The 18,368-nt window shown below is 37.8% G+C and overlaps 1 protein-coding gene and 1 long non-coding RNA gene across 2 annotated transcripts; one reads left to right on the top strand and one right to left on the bottom strand.

Annotated features, from left to right (window-relative positions):
• The first annotated feature begins 9,894 nt into the window (after positions 1-9,894).
• On the top strand, positions 9,895-12,039 carry LOC127157683 (uncharacterized). Its single transcript, XR_007825969.1, has 3 exons — positions 9,895-10,022; positions 10,104-10,193; positions 11,543-12,039. It is a non-coding gene; the product is annotated as an uncharacterized LOC127157683 (long non-coding RNA).
• A 3,640-nt stretch (positions 12,040-15,679) lies between these two features.
• LOC127157685 (uncharacterized) lies at positions 15,680-17,179 on the bottom strand. The gene is made up of 3 exons (XM_051100941.1): positions 16,994-17,179; positions 16,513-16,573; positions 15,680-16,398 (listed from the first exon to the last, which is right to left on the bottom strand). Exons 1-3 carry the CDS (start codon positions 17,177-17,179, stop codon positions 15,680-15,682), a joined length of 966 nt encoding a protein of 321 aa, XP_050956898.1.
• Between the last annotated feature and the right edge of the window lie 1,189 nt (positions 17,180-18,368).

The raw sequence follows: 18,368 nt of genomic DNA, 5'->3' as shown, positions 1-18,368 counted from the left end.
AATACATACATGACGTACAGCGTACAGATGTCAGAATGACAGATAAAATGTCCTGAAACGTGATAACGTATTGTGTAAGTGGATAGTGTAGGCCTAATGTAGGTAATCAAACTGTAAGTGGAATGAGAATATAAAAGCATATTAGCAGAGAATATAAAAATTTTTGAATTCAGTTTATAACAGATTATAATATAATATAATATAATATAATATAATATAATAATAGCTTTAGAAATTGTATTTATTTACTTATTTAGCTACCTAACGAAAAACATACCAGAAATTGTAAACATAGTGTAGAATAAAAGTATGCTATCTATAGCAAAACACATTAAAAACAAACATCACGTACAAAGGGAGTTTTGGCACGGTTGCATACTGTCATGTGTTAATACCTCTCTCTCACCTTTCTTTTGTTTATACCACAGACTGGTTTACACACTGAGCTGTTAGCTCGTGATACATGAATATACGGTATTATTAAATGAGCAAAGACAAATTTATTACTTTTAAGTCCTTATATTGCTCAGACTATCTGTTACTCAGTCACTGAATTGCGTTAATGTTAAAATATCACTGTTATTTTACTGATATTTTTACACAAACAGAAGAGATCCTCGTCCCCAGAGATCACGATGAATGAAGGAGAAAGAAAGATTTATTGATTAAGGGAGTTTGCAAATGATATTGATTTAATACAACAGTTCACTAAAGAAATTAATATTAAGTGACTTGCACTGTGTAAACACTATAGCCTGTTTTTGCTCTATTTCGTCAACAAAAATTGTTTCAAACAGTGTAACAGCTGAGCTGCTGTGCATCTCCATTCAAACACACCGTTGTTTGGTTTATGCATGAATGGCCCTTTTTAAACAAATCTGATTCAATTTCATAAAGACAGTCACTTGCTTCGTTCCTGAATGAATCAGCTGTTCGAACGAATCAATTCAATGAACGATTCAGTGATAAAATCAGTGACTTGCTGCCACCTACTGGCAGTTTTATTTTCATTTTAAAGTATCTTTTCTGTTATTTAAATTATTTAATATTTCTATATTCAAAATGTTATATATAAAACATTTAACTCAACGTGAACGATGAATTTCATTGCATTCGTGTGACCACTGAGCCTCATTAAACCATCTGAAAACACACCTACAAGCCACTTTTGTGTTCTTCTGTGCCACCTCTGTAGTACAGTTTTTTTTTATACTGATTTAATTTGATTGGTAACTTATTCTTATTCTACTTGTTTTCATTTTGTTGTTTAAAAACAAAGCTTCTAAATATTTTTTTTTGAATTTGACAAAAGATGACACTTTTAATAAAGTTAAAAATGCCACTACAAAGGTAAAACAAAATTTCTTGTAAATCAATTTAAGGTGTCAAATATCGTCTCGTAACGGGAAGGCTAATATTCGATCAGAATTTGATTATTAATCAGAAGGTGTTCCTGAAATTTTTGACTGTGCTCCTAATTTTTTTAGAATGTTAAGTATAGGTGAAATGTTAAGCACTGTAAGAGATCTTTTATGACTCTATGCTGGTGTGTGAATTTGATAGGTGCTTGATATAAAATAAATGGTGCTTTAAAAAGTCCTTGAAAATCCTTGAGTCTGGTGTTCATGAAAGAGTGGGAACCCTGTTTAATACAGGAAACTGTAAATTAAATGCATAAAATACTGCTGCATAAAGTACTGGGAGTTTTTGCTGAGATAATTGAGGCTTTTACCTCATTGGTCAAGGCCTCTGAGCACTTCTGAGCAAAATCAAAAAGCTTCTCTTGCTGAGGCTCGAACTGGGGGATGGAGCAATACAATCCTGGTCAATAATTTGAATCTCAGCCACAACAGCAGAAAGGGCAAGGGTGTTTCTGTCCACTCCAACTTTCGTGAAAGCTCTTGTTATGCTTCCTTCCTTTTTGTATCTCTTGTGTTTTCTTCTTTTTGTTTTTTTTTTTTGGTGGCACCTTTCATTCTTCGATGAAGATGATGGGAGGGAGGAGGAGGATGAAGATGATGAAGAGTTTAACTCATCACTCTCACTACTAGTGTCTTTTTTCTTTTTCTTTTCCTTGCCTAAAAAATTTTATATTTTTGTCTGAGATAGCTGTCACCTTTCATTTTGGCGAAACTTCCTTTCACTTGGTTAAGTTTATTGCATTGTGACATTCTGAGTGATACGGCTTGTTGAACAAGAAAAACATACTGTCAGGCATTCACGACAGCCACCTCCACCTTTCACGTCACCAGTAGCACCGCCCACTAATCCTCCACACCTGGATCCAATCAGCCCCGCCCTATGAAAGGCACTCACCCTCAGTCATTCACTGTCTGGTCTACTGTTCACATCCCTTATGCTAGCTCTAGACCTCTCTTAATTCTGTTGAATTCCCCTGTGAATGACCTGGACTCATTGTGATTTTCACCTTACGGACTCGCTACAACTGCTCAACTCATACAAGGACTTTCAGATAAGCTTATCAATGCTCAACTTGCACTCCATTTTACAACCTTGTCAATAAAGCTCTTGTTCAATTTTGCACCTTATTTCTGCCTCTGGTCTCATCCCTATTGCACCGTGACACATACGTGGTGCAGGTCTAATTTTATTCAGTGGTTGCTAGTTCCCTGTCGATGCTTGGGTGCCACCCACGCTGAAGCTGTGCTCACTGAGACGGAATGTCCTCATTGCGAGGATATGAGTCTCCCCTAGTGTTCTTTTCTGAATGCGACTCCGCCCCCTGTGCCCTCCTGCTTTCTTCCTCTCAGGAGCCTGTGAGGAAAAAGCAGGGGGGCAGAGGAGCTCGATGCTGAGTGAGCTCACGCCGACTGAGACCCCGCGTGCCTCACTTTCACCGCCTAAAGGGGATTCCCCTGTACTTTTTTTCTCACCCAGACCAGCGTCCCTCTGCTGCTGCGAGTGATCTGGTCTCTTTCGGTGGGAGTGAGTGTGATGCCATTGGTGACAGCATGTCTTTGGTGGCTTCTGACGTGGAGGAGCTGTCCCCATGCCGTCTGCAGAGTCTAGTGCAACCGGCCCAGGCACGGATGCCGAATTATTCCGCATCCTGTCTAAAGATGTGGAAGAGCTGGACTTGGAGTGGTCCCCGCCTGAGAAGCCCACTCGCGGCTGCCTGGATGAATGGTTCCTGCCGGGGCGCCATCAGGCCCCTCACCAACGAGCCTCGCCATTTTTCCCTGAGGTCCATGACGAAATCACTAAGTCATGGCACGCCCCCTATTCGGCCAACCTGTGTACCTCTTCTTCCTCCGCCCTCTCCTCTATTGATGGTGCTGAAGAAAAGGGGTATGACAAGCCTCCTCCACTGGATGAGTCAGTGGCTGCACATCTCTGCCCACCCACGGGCATCAGATGGAAGGCGAAGGCCACCCACCCATCTAAGCCGTGTAGGACAACTTCAGCCCTCACTGGACGAGCCTATTCGTCCACTGGACAGGTGGCTCGGCGCTTCACTCTATGGCCGTCCTACAGGTGTACCAGGCCAAACTCCTCAGAGGCATGGATGAGTCCGGCCCACACCTCACAGCATTCAAGGACCTGCACAGCACGACCGACCTGGCGTTATGCACCACCAAGATGACAGCTCAAGTGATTGGCAGGTCCATTACCAGTCTGGTGGTGCTCGAATGTCACTTACAGAGATCAAGAATGTGGATAAAGTCCCCTTTATTAAACAATCCATCCCCTTGCTTTACGGGCCGAGGCTTGGCAAGCCATCCCTGGGGTGTCAAGCTGGGTGATGGGGATAATAAGACGAAGGTTATACACTTCAATTCACTCTAAGGCCCCCATGTTTAAGCGGAGTGGTCTCCACTTTGGTTCAGGGCAAAGACGCAGTGAGGTGAGGAACCTGCTGGCAACAAAAGCCAAAGAAACGGTCCCCCCACCAGCTCAGAGCGAGTCAGGCTTTTACAGCCGCTACTTCCTCGTCCCCAAAAAGGATGGAGGTCTGAGATCCATCCTCGATCTAAGACGCCTGAATCGCGCCCACATGAGACGGCCATTCAGAATGCTTACACTGAAGCAGATTCTCTTGCAAGTTTGACAAGGGGACTGGTTCTGTTCACTGGATCTGAAAGACGCTTACTTTCACATCCAGATTGCCCCCCACCACAGGCGATTCTTGAGATTCGCCTTCGAGGGAGTGGCATATCAGTACATGATCTTTCCTTTTGGACTATCTCTCGCTCCCAACAATTTTACAAAGTTTATGGATGTGGCTCTCTCCTCTCTGAGACAGAAGGGGATTCGCATTCTAAATTATCTCGACAACTCATCTTGGCTCATCTTGGCCCAGTCAGAGGATGAGCTACTTTCTCACAGATTCTTCCTCCTCAGCCACCTGGATTGCCTGGGACTCAGGCTCAATTTTGCCAGCAGGTCTCGACTCGACCCTAATGAGGGCAGTAGTCGTGCCAGGACATGCACTGGCCATTCAGCAGCTCGTAGCCTCATTCAAAATAGGAGCCTCTCGTCCCCTCAAGGCCTTTCAGAAGATGCTGGGCCTCTGCGTCTCCAGTGCTTCAGCTGGGCCTGCTCCAAATGCGGCCCCTTCAGCACTGGCTGAAACCGAGAGTTCCATCCCCTGCCTGGCGTCACGGACGCCTTCGTGTCAAGGTAGACTAGGCCTGCGTAGCAGCCCTAGCTCCTTGGAGGAACCATCAGTGGATGGAGCAGGGCGTACCCCTGGACATTGTCTGCAGAAGGAAGGTGGTCTCGACAGATGCTTCCAACTCAGGTTGGGGAGCTCTATGCGATGACAAACCTGCTTTCGGCCACTGGTCAAAAAGAGAAAGTCGCCTTCACATCAACTGCCTGGAAATGTTGGCAGTATGTTTAGGTCTTCACTCCTTTCTGCCAGACCTGAGGGGGCACCACGTCTTAGTCGGATCGGACAGCATGACGGTAGTGTCCTACATAAATCACCAGGGTGGTATCTCCTCGAAAGCGCCTCTTTATTGTGGTGGAGCCTCTTGGAATGGGCTCAGCTCAATTTGCGTTCGTTGAGAGCGACAGGTTGAACCAGGGAACAGACATGCTGTCTCAAAGCAATGTTCCCTCACAAGAGTGGATGCTTCACCCCCAGATGGTTCAGAGAATTTGGGAGATCTTTGGCAAGGCAGAGATTGACCTCTTCGCTTCAGAAGACAACTCTCATTGCCCAACCTATTTCTTGAAAAACAAGGATGCGTTGGCCCACGAGTGGCCCAAACTCCTCCTTTACACTTTTCCTCCTTTACACTTTTCCACTTTTCTTCCAGTATTGAAGCGTTACAGTGACCCGTTTAATAGGATTTTTTTTTTTTTTTGCAATTCTGCAAAAACGGAATGTTAGTCAATTAATCAAATAGAGAGACCACTTCATAATAGTTACGAGCAGAGAGTATAAGATAATCTGCTACTGTAAGCTTTTGATTTAGCAATTCATAAATGTTTGCCGTAAAACAATATTGCAATTGCTTAGAAGCAAATTACTTCAAATTAAAGGGTCAAGAGATAAACTAAAGCAAACCTTGACCAAAATTATGGTGGCATCATGTTTTTTCTTTCTTTCTCTTTCTTTCTTTTCTTTTCTTAACCAATAAAACATCAACATCTGAACTTGTTAATTCTCAATAAGAGATTCTGCAGAAATAAAATAAAGTCAGTCTGGTTAGTAATGATTGAAGCTGGTGATGCTGTCTTTGGAGTTGTTTAATCAGATCTTGAGAGATTTAATGTTTATTTTTTTCAGTTGATTTCATCTAAGGCTGTGGCTGAAGTCAGTTGTAGTTCTTGTGTTTCTTCTTTCCTCAATGATGCTGCTTGTTAACCCTCTGGGGTCCGAGGGTGTTTTGGGGCCCTGAAGAAGTTTTGACATGCCCTGACATTTGTGCTTTTTTCAGTATCTTAAAAACATCTTAATGGCTAAAGTCTGGTTACACTGTAATCAGCACAAACTGGGCTACAAATAATATGAAAGCGACATGAATGTACATGTTTGTGCTTTTGAGAAAACAACATTTAATGCGTGGTTAGTGAAAATCCAATTTTTTTAAGTCACTGAAATAAGACCATGAAACACATTCAGAACATTAGTTCACAAGACTTTTGAGAACTGGATGTGTTAGGCTAGAGTTTTTTCTACAAAATGATGTGAAAATCATCTCGTTCAGTCATTCACAAAAAACAATATACTTATTTAAATTTTCTAAGACATGTTTTGTGATCGAAAGGGAATATGCGAAGGAGTGACAATGGCCATTGAATATTTAGTGATTCACACCTGAGAGACAAAAGGCCCTCCCCTAATGGCCCATCAATGTGAGACGATTCAGGGATTGGGGTTTTAGATTATCTGCATTTTATTTACAACACAGTATAATATAAACATACATTATGAAGGTCAAAGGCACATTATTAAGCACACTGATCTAACCACAGAGATGTGAACAGACGGTGTGTAATTCCTGAAAACTGTTTTCTGAATTCTGTTCAACAAGTAACACAAGTAAATCATACCTGATATTTAAGTGCTTGCAAAACTCATCATCAGTAGTCAAGGAACTTGTTTTACCAATAGAGTATCAGTGTAGTTGAAGATCTGATGTTTGTACAGTGCTCTCAGAGGAAAAGTTTGCAGGATTTATCTGTTGTGCAGGTATCAGATCACAAACAACTAAAGCAAAACAAAAACATAAGTGAGCATGTTAATATCAGGAGCAATTTAAAGCAATAACAATATGGACTCGGGAGAGGTTCCAGTATTTCCTCCATTTCAAAGTTCTGTGCATCGAGGAACATTCATCGTTTTGATTACGCACAGCTAGGGAGAGATGGTGTAGATGCAGTTATTCGACCAGCAGTTACTGTTTGTGGTCCTGTGTATGGTCGAAAGATGATGACCGGGATGTTGAGAGCTTCAGGATACAGGCTGGGCGAAAGAGCTGTCAGGCGCGCACTGGCACAAATTAGCCCGCAATACACTCAGATGCGAAGAGAGGAAACTGCTCGCCAGACGAATCCCCATGTCTATTACACTGAGTATGCCGGCCATAAACTGCATACACTCTAAAAAATGTTGGGTTGTTTTTTTTAACCCAACTGCTGGGTTAAGCCTGTTGGGTCATTTAGTTGGGTTGTTTTTGTGTTGGGTTGTTTTTGTGTAACCCAACATTGGGTTACTGATTTTATCCAATCAAGTGACAGTTAAGAGAGTAAGCCACTCCCCCTACTCGACGAGCCAAGCGCTACACTGTAAAAAGCAACCTATAGAATCTACTCAATATAATGGGGTAAACTGATGTAACAATTTGCACTCAGTTTGTTTGGGTAGATTCTATCCTATATGTCTGAGTAAAGAATACCTGAATTTATCAGCTAAGACAAACTAAAAAAAAAAGTAGGTAAAGTCTACACAGCAAAAAGCCCAGTGTTAAATGAACTCTCCCGGGAGTTTGAGTCCATACTCAAGAGTGTTAAAATGAACACTGAAGCAGTGTTAGAGTTAATGAGGTAATTAAGTGATTCATTGAGTGATGATTGACCATTATTAAAGACGCCTGATGTTAATAAGCAGAATCACCAAAAGGAGAAAATCTAATTTTGTAAGTCGCCATTATAGTGGTGAGTGTTAGCATTAGTTTAGCTCTTTACCAGCTCTTTTTGTTTGGGTGTTGTAATTGAGTTAGAACAGTCAGACAAACCAGAAGAAATTAGATTTTGTGGATTTGAATATGTTTTGACAAAGTCATGAAATAGCGATCAGAGTAAGTTGTAATTTGTTTATGTTGGTTTAATCAGACAGGTGTTTCTGAAATTTATTTGGCAGGAAAAAATATAAACAATTTTTAGATTTAGACACAGACATCAACAATCAGCATGAGAATCACAACAATGGTGACCAACAAAAACTTATGTTGTAGCCAATCAAAACTCATCCATATCTCCCATCATGCATTGTGGCATGAATAAATTATGAGCTGATGATTTCCGTGATGTTTAGAGTTGATCTGTTTCTGAATATGTTGTTTGTCACCATTTTTGAGATTCGTATGCTGATTCATGATGTCTGTGTGTGCCTAAAAGAACAGCTTTTGAAAGGTTTTTTTGATCGGAGGAGCTTGTAAAAAGTCCATTTAAAATGTAAACAAAAATTCAGGCTTTATCATTTTTTTTCTGCTGTGAAACCACAAGGCAGTTGTAATAAATAAGGGATATAAAACTCTAAATGATTTCAGTGGCTCAAATTAAGTTTATTTTAAAACAGAATTATCACCACTGCATGACTTTTGCTCTTTGGCTTGTCTGGCTAGTTTAACTAAACAGTTGAACAAAAGCTATTGTTAAAAAAGCTACGGGTCAAGAGCCCAACTAATGCTAACACTGACCACTATAATGGTGACGTAAACATTTTGGTGTCTTCAATAATTTTCAGTCATCACTCAATGAATCACTTAATTACCTCATTAACTTTGACACTGCTTCAGTGTTCATGTTAACACTCAAATAAACTCCCGCAAGAGTTCATTTAACACTGGGCTTTTTGCTGTGTAGACTTTATCTACTTTTTTTTTGTTTGTCATAGCTGTTAAATTCAGGTATTCTTTACTCAAATATATAGACAAACGGAGTGCAAATTGTTACTTCAATTTACCCCATTATATTGAGTAGATTCTATAGGTTGCTTTTTACAGTGTACCTTCTCTTTGATTATTGTTTATTTTCTTTATTAAATATTTCAGGTTTGTTTTCAACCAGCTAGTGATTGTTTTTTTTGTCAATAGTCTATGTAAATAAAACAACCAAAGTGTTGGGTCAAAGATTTAACAACAAGTTGTTAAAATAACCCAACGTTGGGTTTGTCCATATTTGACCCAGCGTCAAGGGTCATTTTAACACAATTTAGAGTTTTTTTAGAACATTACAAAAAAAGAGGTTCTTGGCAGAGGCGCAAGATGGCGGACAGGGAGTAACAGCGGTTTTCACAAGCTACCACTCCAATCAGCCAATTACTTAAATTTTTCATTCATGTAGAACGCAACCCCACGGCTTTGGCTATGCGATCATAGTATTATGTCTTTGGAATCTTTTTGGCCACAATCTTTTTGAAGCTAGCGACGATCTTGAGTTAAGTCCGGCCATGTACAACAGGTGTTGGCGAAGGCGTTTCAACATATGATGGAGATGATTTTGAAAACAATAGATGCCAAACTCAACCCTCCTTCTCTTTGATTATTGTTTAGTTTCTTTATTAAATATTTCAGGTTTGTTTGTCAACCAGCAACATAGTATTTTTTTGGTCAATAGTCTAGGTAAATAAAACAACCCAAAGAGTTGGGTCACAGATTTAACCCAACAAGTTGGGTTAAAATTGAAGCTGGGTTTGTCCATATTTGACCCAGCGTTGGGTTACCAAAATAAGCCAATTTGGGTTATTTTAACCCAGCGTTTTTTTAGAGTGTAATTCTCAGTAACAGCAGGTGTTCACACTGAGTACAACAAAATCAATGTTTTGTTGGTCCTGTCTTGTTTTTATAAATGTGTTCATAATTTCGTTGTATGACAGCATGGCTAAAAATGATGGCCACACAGTTTGGCATGTTTCATTTTTATTTTCACAAATAAAACAATTTCCTTTAAGCAGCTATGCAGTATGTTTACAAAATTGTTAACACATTTTTAAATTAAAGTTGAAGTTTCTCAGTTCGAATGTCACTCTGAGTTTTATCAACTCAAAGATCAATATTCCAGGAGTCGATGATATACACTGATTAAAAAGTGTTCCTTCATTTTTGAGCAGTGTGTATGTGAGTGAGTGTGTGTATATATTATACAGACATTATATATATATATATATATATATATATATACATACATACATACATACATACATTCTAGTGTATGCTGTGACTTCAACAAAAGCAGAAGAAACATGTTATACCTGTCATAATGATGCTGTGAGGAAGATTTGTCTTTCTGATGAATTCTCAGCTGTTTGGATGCACTACACTGAAGAGGTTTGTCTTTAGCATGATTTGAGTCAAAATAGAATAATGCTACCAAATAAAATTAAAAGTAAAAAGGTTTGTATTTTTCAGAATGACCTTGATATGAAGACATTCCAGGATCAGTTTAGTGATCTTCAGAAAAAGATAAAATCTTCTTGTGTCTGCCGTTTTGGGGACATGGTAAGACACTTTACACTGCATACATTAATAAATAAAACACTAAATTCAATATTTCGTAATTGTCACCACACAACAAAAAGCCCAGTGTTAAATGAACTCTTTGGGAGTTTATTTGAGTCCATACTCAAGAGTGTTGAAGTTATTGAGGTAATTAAGTGATTAATTAAGTGATGATTGATTATTATTGAAGACACATGATTTTGACAAGCAGAATCACCAAAGGAGAAAATCAACTGTTGTAAGTCACCACTATAGTGGTCAGTGTTTGCATTAGTTGGGCTCTTCAGCCTTAGCATTAGATTTATTATTACTTTTTGTTTAGTTGCTGTAACTGAGCTTAAACAACCAGACAAGCCAAAAAGCAAAAATCATCTGTTGATTATAATTCGGTCTTAATATAAATATAGTTTGAGTCACTGAAATCATTTGGAATTGAATTTCTGAGTTTTTTTTATTTTTTTTTATTGATTTTAGCTGCCATCTGGTTCCACGGCAAAAGAGCCTGCATTTTTCATAAATTTTGAATGTTTTCTTAACAAGCTCCTCTGATCAAAAAGCTTTCAAAAGGTTTCTTTTAGATGCACACAGACATCAGAAATCAGCATATTCAGAGAAACAGATCAACTCTGAAAATCACAAAACAAGTGACTAAAAAGTCACAGAAAATCATTAAAAATAAAATAAAATTGAATCAAAGAAATTACAGAGACAATACAGCTCATAATTTATTCATGCCACAATGCATGATGGGAGACATTGATGAGTTTTGATTGGCTACAACGTGCGTTTTTGATGGTCACCACTGTTGTGAGTCTAACGCTGATATTTGATGTCTGTGTCAAAACTGTGTTTAATACACTTGATTAAGATATCTTTTGAAGGGTTGACATTATGTTCAGGTCATATTTATAGTTAAGTCACTATATAATCATTATGTCAAAGCATAATCAACACCATCTAGTCACATTTGTCTAGTTATTGTATCTCAATTACAGCTGCAGAACAAAATCTAATATTAAGAAGTTAAGGGTCAAGAGTATAACTAATGCAAACCCTGACCACTATAATTGGTGACTTACACAATTAGATTTTCTCCTTTTGGTGATTCTGCTTATTAACATCAGGTGTCTTTAATAATGGTCAATCATCACTCAATGAATCACTTAATTACCTCATTAACTCTAACACTGCTTCAGTGTTCATTTGAACACTCTTGAGTATGGACTCAAATAAACTCCCAGGAGAGTTCATTTAACACTGGACTTTTTGCTTTACAATAAATTCATATTTTTATTCCATCAGTGTTGTATTTTCTAGTTATTAGTGTTTCTGTTTTGATTTTTCTTTAGAAAGTGGGTGATTGTCCGATCAGTGTGTTTGTGAATAACACTCCTCAAAAAAGAGCAAAGACAAGAGCTAAGAGTAATTGTACGATTCAATAACATTCTGTGTCCCATATGTCTCTTAGTGATGGGTCGTTCTTGAACGATTCGTTCATTTTGAACGAATCTTTAATGTGACTCGGGACGAACGAGTCGTCTCGGGGAGTGATTCGTTCAGTCGCGCATGCGCAACATCCTATTAGGTTCTGTACAGGAATTAGTTCAACTGTTTTAGAGTCGTTCGTTCACCTTATGGGGTTGTCACGTGATGAACGAACGACTCAAACCCGAGGACTCGAGAGATGAACTAATCAATTCTCTTTCCGGCTCAGACTGCATAGGTTAACATTACGGGGATGTCACGTGATGAAAGAACGACTCAAACCCGAGGACTCGAGAAATGAACTAATCAATTCTCTTTCCGGCTCAGACTGCATAGGTTAACATTACGGGGGTGTCACGTGATGAAAGAACGACTCAAACCCGAGGACTCGAGAAATGAACTAATCAATTCTTTCCGGCTCAGACTGCGTTGGTTAAGCTTATTGGGCTGTCACGTGATGAATGAACGACTCAAACCCGAAAACTTGTCAGATAAGAGGTGAGGTGAGCGAATCATAGACTAAAGACCCAGGTAAACAATGAATTAATAGTTTCTGTTTCTTATAGCATTATAGTTTTGCTTTGTTTGTAGTGTGATCAACGTTTGTGTAAGCAGTAGATGTTTTAGGGAAGTAAAACGTAACATTTTAATTATATTTTGCTAAAATGAACAAAATGAACGAAATGACTCGAAAAAAGATTTGTTCATTTTGCTGAACGAGACTCAAAGGACCGAGTCGGTAAAATGATCCGAACTTCCCATCACTAATGTCTCTTACATAGAGTCTTTCTGTTCTCTATTGTATTTGGAAAACAGCCAATGATGTAATGACAGATCATGAGACTGTCTGTTTCCTTATAAGGATGTCTTGTGCCTTTTTCATCTTTCTGCTGACAGCCCAGTATTTCACTTCTCTAAATGTACTAGTAAATACCAACTACCTTTCCTCAATAAACCAGCCTTGGATAAAATGCACTACTGCTGTGTGTGTCATTCTTGGTTCCAGGGACCTGTGTCTTGTGCTGTGTGGCTCAACTCAGATCGAATCTCAAATTTCAGAAATCAAAGAATACTTTTTATTCTAACAATCTCTAAACATGAAGTGTCATTCAAAATCTTGAAGCACCGAAATAAAACAGAAACTGATGAAGACAAAAGACTAGATCTGATCAGAAAACATGAAGCTCTTCATCTATGTAATACAGTACTTCATATATGTAACCAGTTTATCAAACCAGTGTTTTACCAGTGTTGGGGTTAACGCATTTCAAGTAATGCTAGCTACGTAATCAGATACTTTTTTTTAGGTAACTAGTAAAGTAACACATTGCTTTTTAATGTAGAAGAAAAATATCTTCTGTTATAATAGTTACTGTTTCAAATAAGTAACACCAGTTACTTGACCAAATGTGAATATGCATTAATCTGCAATAATTAAACATGTTGAATAACACAAATGTGACCCTGGTCCGTAGCACGGGTATCCTTGCTGAATAAAGCAGACCAGCCAACCAGCATAGGCTAATTTTAGCTTAGCTGGTTTAAACTGGAAGTAGCTGGTTTTAGCTGGTTGTTAACCCCTCTAAAACCAGCCTGCTGACCAGCTAAAACCAGCCAAAAATACAATTTATGGGTCAAATTATCGAATGCCAGAAATTAGGATATTAATATAACAATTCAATATAACAGATCACAATGAGATTTGACAAACAATTAGTAACAGTAATCAAATAATTACAGTAGGCTAAATGGTAAAATATCATCAAAAAATTGAAGAAAGTTTACAATACCAGTATTGATGTCTGTGTAATAAGCTATAAGCTGTGCTATGAAGTCGAATAATAATGTATACATCTGTAATATAAACTCATACCTTACCCAAATATCTAAACATGTTGTTTTTCTCAACAAAGCTGAAACATATTTAGAGTCTTCAGAGTTTGGTGCCTCACGCACACACATAGCATTGCAAACGTTGCAGTCTGTTCATTATCAGAATAAAATACAGTCAACTGAACATATAGATACACTGGTCAATTTAAATTATGCATATTGCGTAATACAATCCGTGCAGTGCATAAATAGTGCGTATGGCATAATACCATCCCTGAGCTTGGGCCAAACACATATTTGGTCATGAGATGAGGATGTTTTAACGTGGATTAAGTAGCTTACAAAGCCTGGTTAGGCCTACATAATTTAGCATTCAAATACATTGCGAATATGGACACATTTAATTGGGTTCATGCCGAATGAGAGAGGTAGGCTGCGTGAGAACAACGCTGTTTGCTTTCAGTTTCGCTTTACCTTAACTGACCATATACATGAATTACTTCCTTGTTTAGACAAGCCAGTTCAGTCATTTCCAGTCAACTGTACTGTGCTGTAATATGAGTGTCCTTTGCTCATTTTCTCTACATAATCCATTCACAATCCAAGAAAATGTTCACGTATACCGTTTAAAAAAAGTTAAAAAAAAATACACAAGTAAATCGGCTAAATATGCGCGAGTCATTGCTATGATTGACAGTAATAACCGGACAAAACATCTGACAAGCTGGTGTCAAAAATAGAACTGTGCTTTTAATGATTCAGACTAAATTCAGAGTAACAAAACTACAGTATTAACAAATTTGTGTTCTTAAATATATGCTATTTAATAGCTTTTACAGTTCAAGATAAAGCTTAAAAGAGTTAGTTATTATATGTATAGTTATATAAAATATTTCAAATTCATATTGAGAGCATTATTTAATTCTTATACCATTCATATTTAACTTATTTAATTTGTAGTGAACTATATATATTTAAATAATTCACCCTTATAGACTGTCTGTGTCTGAGCGCATTATTATTATTAATATTATTTAATGATTTTCTGTACTTGCTATACTATATACTTCAGTGCAGTAAAAGTACTACAATTTATTATACTAGTAATTTTATAATCAATCGAAAAACAAGACGTATTAAAATGGCAGCTGCAGCCATTGAGTGATCCTCTGTTGCCATCTTCTGGTTATATGAGTAATTTCATGTCATTTTCCTTGAAAAAACATTGTGAATCTTACATCTCACATAGGCTAGGTAGCTATTGTGTTTATTGTTTGTACATTATAACATTTCGCTTTATTTACAGGTCGCTATTAAACCATTAACTACTGGTTTTGCCTCCAAAAACTACTAAATTGCTGCTTATTAATAGTTAGTAAGGTAGTTGTTAAGATTAGATATTGGGTAGGATTATGGATGTAGAATATGATCGTCTAGAATAGATGCTTTATAAGTATTTTGTAAGTAGTTTATGCTATATAGACCCAACACTTCTGTGGATATCTTGGTGAAAGCAACTCAAAAGTAACATATTACAATTTAGAGACAGTAATATTGTGACTAATTACTTTTAAAAGACAGCAACTAGTAATATAGAGAGTATTACATTTTGGAAGTAATTTGCCTAACACTGAATTTTAGTTACAGACATTTTGCTGAGGGCATTAAACTTTATGTTGGAAATTAGCCTTTTTTTGTAAGTAAAATGGATCATTTTGAGAAGCTGGGTTGCCAAAGTCAGATTTTTCAGTTTGAGAACAAGGTTGTGGTAGAAAAAGCAAGTCCAAGGCAAGATTTTGTTTTAAAGCAACTAATCAGAATTAAAGCTAACACATTTCCCAGAAAACCATTGGCTATGGCAAACAAAAAAGTGTAATGTATGGAAAATTTACAGAGCTATTTCTGCACTAGTTGGGAGAGGAAAGGAGGATACCAGGCGTAACAGGCAATGGATGACAAAACTCTGACCCTAAGTATGTTGGAAATATTGCACATTTAAAAATGTGTGCGCACCACAGTAAACTTTTAATTGGAAAGAAAAAAACTGGTGTCTGTTTCTTCCAGTGTCTAAACTGTTTGAGCTAGTTTTAGGTCTGTGGGACTTAAGGATGTAGTTGAACTGGAAGTTTTTAAAGGAAACCTGGCAACCCCGAACAGAAGAAATGAACTCACTGTCTATATTCAAACCAAGGTGCAACTCTATCCAGAATGCGTTTGCACCAGTCTAACCCACGTTCTGTGCTATACATTTTTGCAACTTCCTGTCTAACCTTTTCAACCCGGGCCCGTCTAGTCTGTTTATTGGCAATCCACTTGTCCTTTGCCAGATGGTCCACATAGATTTGATAGTAATTCATATTTTCTATGACATAATTCACCCATGTTCTCTCCTCTTCTTTCACGTCATCTGGATTTATGTGGCGCAGCACATTTAACATAGCATCACGCAGTGCTCTGCAAAATACACCATACACCAGTGCATTCACGTTCACGTAGAATTCATCATCACCAAAGTGAACCACCATGTTTGTCTGAATATCCTCTGCTGTGCTTCGGGAAAGTGTGTGTTTGCCTAATGTGTCCATTGCTTGCTGATTATATCCTCGTAGATTATCAATATGATGGCTTTGTATAAACTCAGTCAGCACTTTATAATGAAATTTAAGAATGTCATTGTTGAAGACATGTTCGCCTCTTTTTGACCTTTTCAATTCTTCCTCCAGCTCACCCTTGAAGGTTGGAGTGATGATACGGATCTTTTCTAACATGTCCTTCTTAATAGCTTCCACTCTTTTCTCTCTCTCTTTCTGCTGAGCTGGAGTTGGAGGTTTTATTCCCCGTTTGGAAACTGTCATCACATATTCAGTGATCATTTCCTTTCTGACCACTGTAGAGAAAAGAATAAAAACAAAAAGATTTTTTTCCTTGCAATGATTTAACTCTAAATTAAGTTGATTTAATTTTAATTTAGAACAGTGAGAGGAGTAGAAATAATATGCACCTATCACATTTTCATTTTCAGAAAATTCAGCTGCAGCTGCTGCTGGTTTATCAGTCGACTTCTAAACATGGAAAGATAAAAAAACGTAAATAAAAATGCTGTTAGTATAGACTGGCATGATGGTGCACTGTGACATGCAATGATTATACCATATTTATACATTATGTAAAGAATAACACATGATGGACCATGCTGCTGTAGGAAAATAATCCACTCTGAGCCTCATAAAAGACGATTACATCCTTAAAATCAAAACTGGAAACCGACAGAGTAGAGAGTACAGGAGTCGCACATGATGGTTCATGCAGGGGAACAGGGAAAATATATCCAGCTAAACTCTGATAGTAACAGGAGTGTACCAGGATTTTTTAAGCTCAGTTCATATCAAAGTTTTCAACTTTTAACTTTTTTTGGAATATTAGGGGGAATTTGCTTTACTATCTGTCAGTCTTTGAATATATAATATTTAAATATGACTCACGTTCACATGTTTTTTTAATGACTCTTTCACAATGTTTTCAATGGCCTTCTCTTTCTCTTTTGCCACTGCTTCATTCCCTTCGTACAGAGCCAACACCAGCTCCACTGCCTCTTTTACCGTCCCGATGACAGGAACGATGTCCATGAACCCAATCCACACTGTGTCTTCTTCAGCCGCAGTAGACATGCTGTCACGCTGTCTCTGTATTTAAAGTCTGTAAGAGAAGAAGTTCTGTTCTTTAATAGGGCTGTTTTCCTCTGTTACATGAACAAATGGATACATTTTACTGCATTAACAACATGCTAAACCAAGTGGCATTTCATTTGAAGAAAGCACAAAACTCGTACAAAAATGATTGTAACACTCTCTAACACTCTCTTCTAGTTAAGAAATCTTAACGCCAACTTAAAACCAGACACTTCACTTTCCTTCGTGTTTTACATCCAAAAAGAAAATCAAAATTATTGCACTGAGATCAAGCAAAAATAACAAAATATTTTTACACAGTCTTGCTTCTGTGTAATTGCTGTTTTGGGCTCTGAACATGAGCTGCATGAAGAGATAATGATTATGGTGCAGTTTCTTGTTTTCCTTTGTCTTTGGAGTGTTACATGCTGTTTGTGCATAGATAAGATTGCATCTGCCATGTTGTGGAGATGCAGTATGTTTCATTGCGAAAGCGAAAGTACTTTGTTTAGCCTTCCAAATCAGGACTCAACTAGAAATCAGTGTTTAAGTTATAATTACAACACTAGCTATGTTTCCATCCAAAAATGCGAATTTAACTTATGCGCAAAACTGGAACATAGCATAAAACATTTGCTCATAAAGCACCGTTTCCATCCAACGAGACAAAGAGAACAAAATCGTCACTTCCTGATAAACTTGCACTAAATATCACTAAGAAAACTAGGAGAAGCCAATGAAAATAATAATTTTCATATATATATTAAATATCCTTTGCCTTGCAGCAGGGATGTGACTGTGAGGAAATTTTTCTCACCGATTAATTGATGTGTGACAACACAGGCAATACCGGTACACCGAGGGAAAAGGTTGGGGGATAGTTCGTTAGCTTGAAAATGTCTGTGAGCATTTTACTTTTACTTTCAAATTAGTGTCAATTTGGCATCAACTGATTGAATGGACAACAACAAAACTCACTTAGTCTAAATTAAACATAGAGTAATTAATTTATTAAGAACAACAACAACAACAAAACTGTTAACTAACTTCCACAAAGTCTAATTATAAAAAAAATACGCCTACTGAAAATCAGCAAACACGGTGGAACCAAGTACTTAAGAAACGAATGTTCTTCCAATGAGCTTCGAAAAAATCACCTTTTAGATAAACGGCAGCAGTCAACAGGCCT

Source organism: Labeo rohita, unplaced genomic scaffold (assembly GCF_022985175.1).
Source record: "Labeo rohita strain BAU-BD-2019 unplaced genomic scaffold, IGBB_LRoh.1.0 scaffold_116, whole genome shotgun sequence".
Classification (NCBI taxonomy): Eukaryota; Metazoa; Chordata; class Actinopteri; order Cypriniformes; family Cyprinidae; genus Labeo; species Labeo rohita.
The sequence above is the reverse complement of the archived record's forward strand: the minus strand, read 5'-3'. Positions and strand labels throughout refer to the sequence as shown.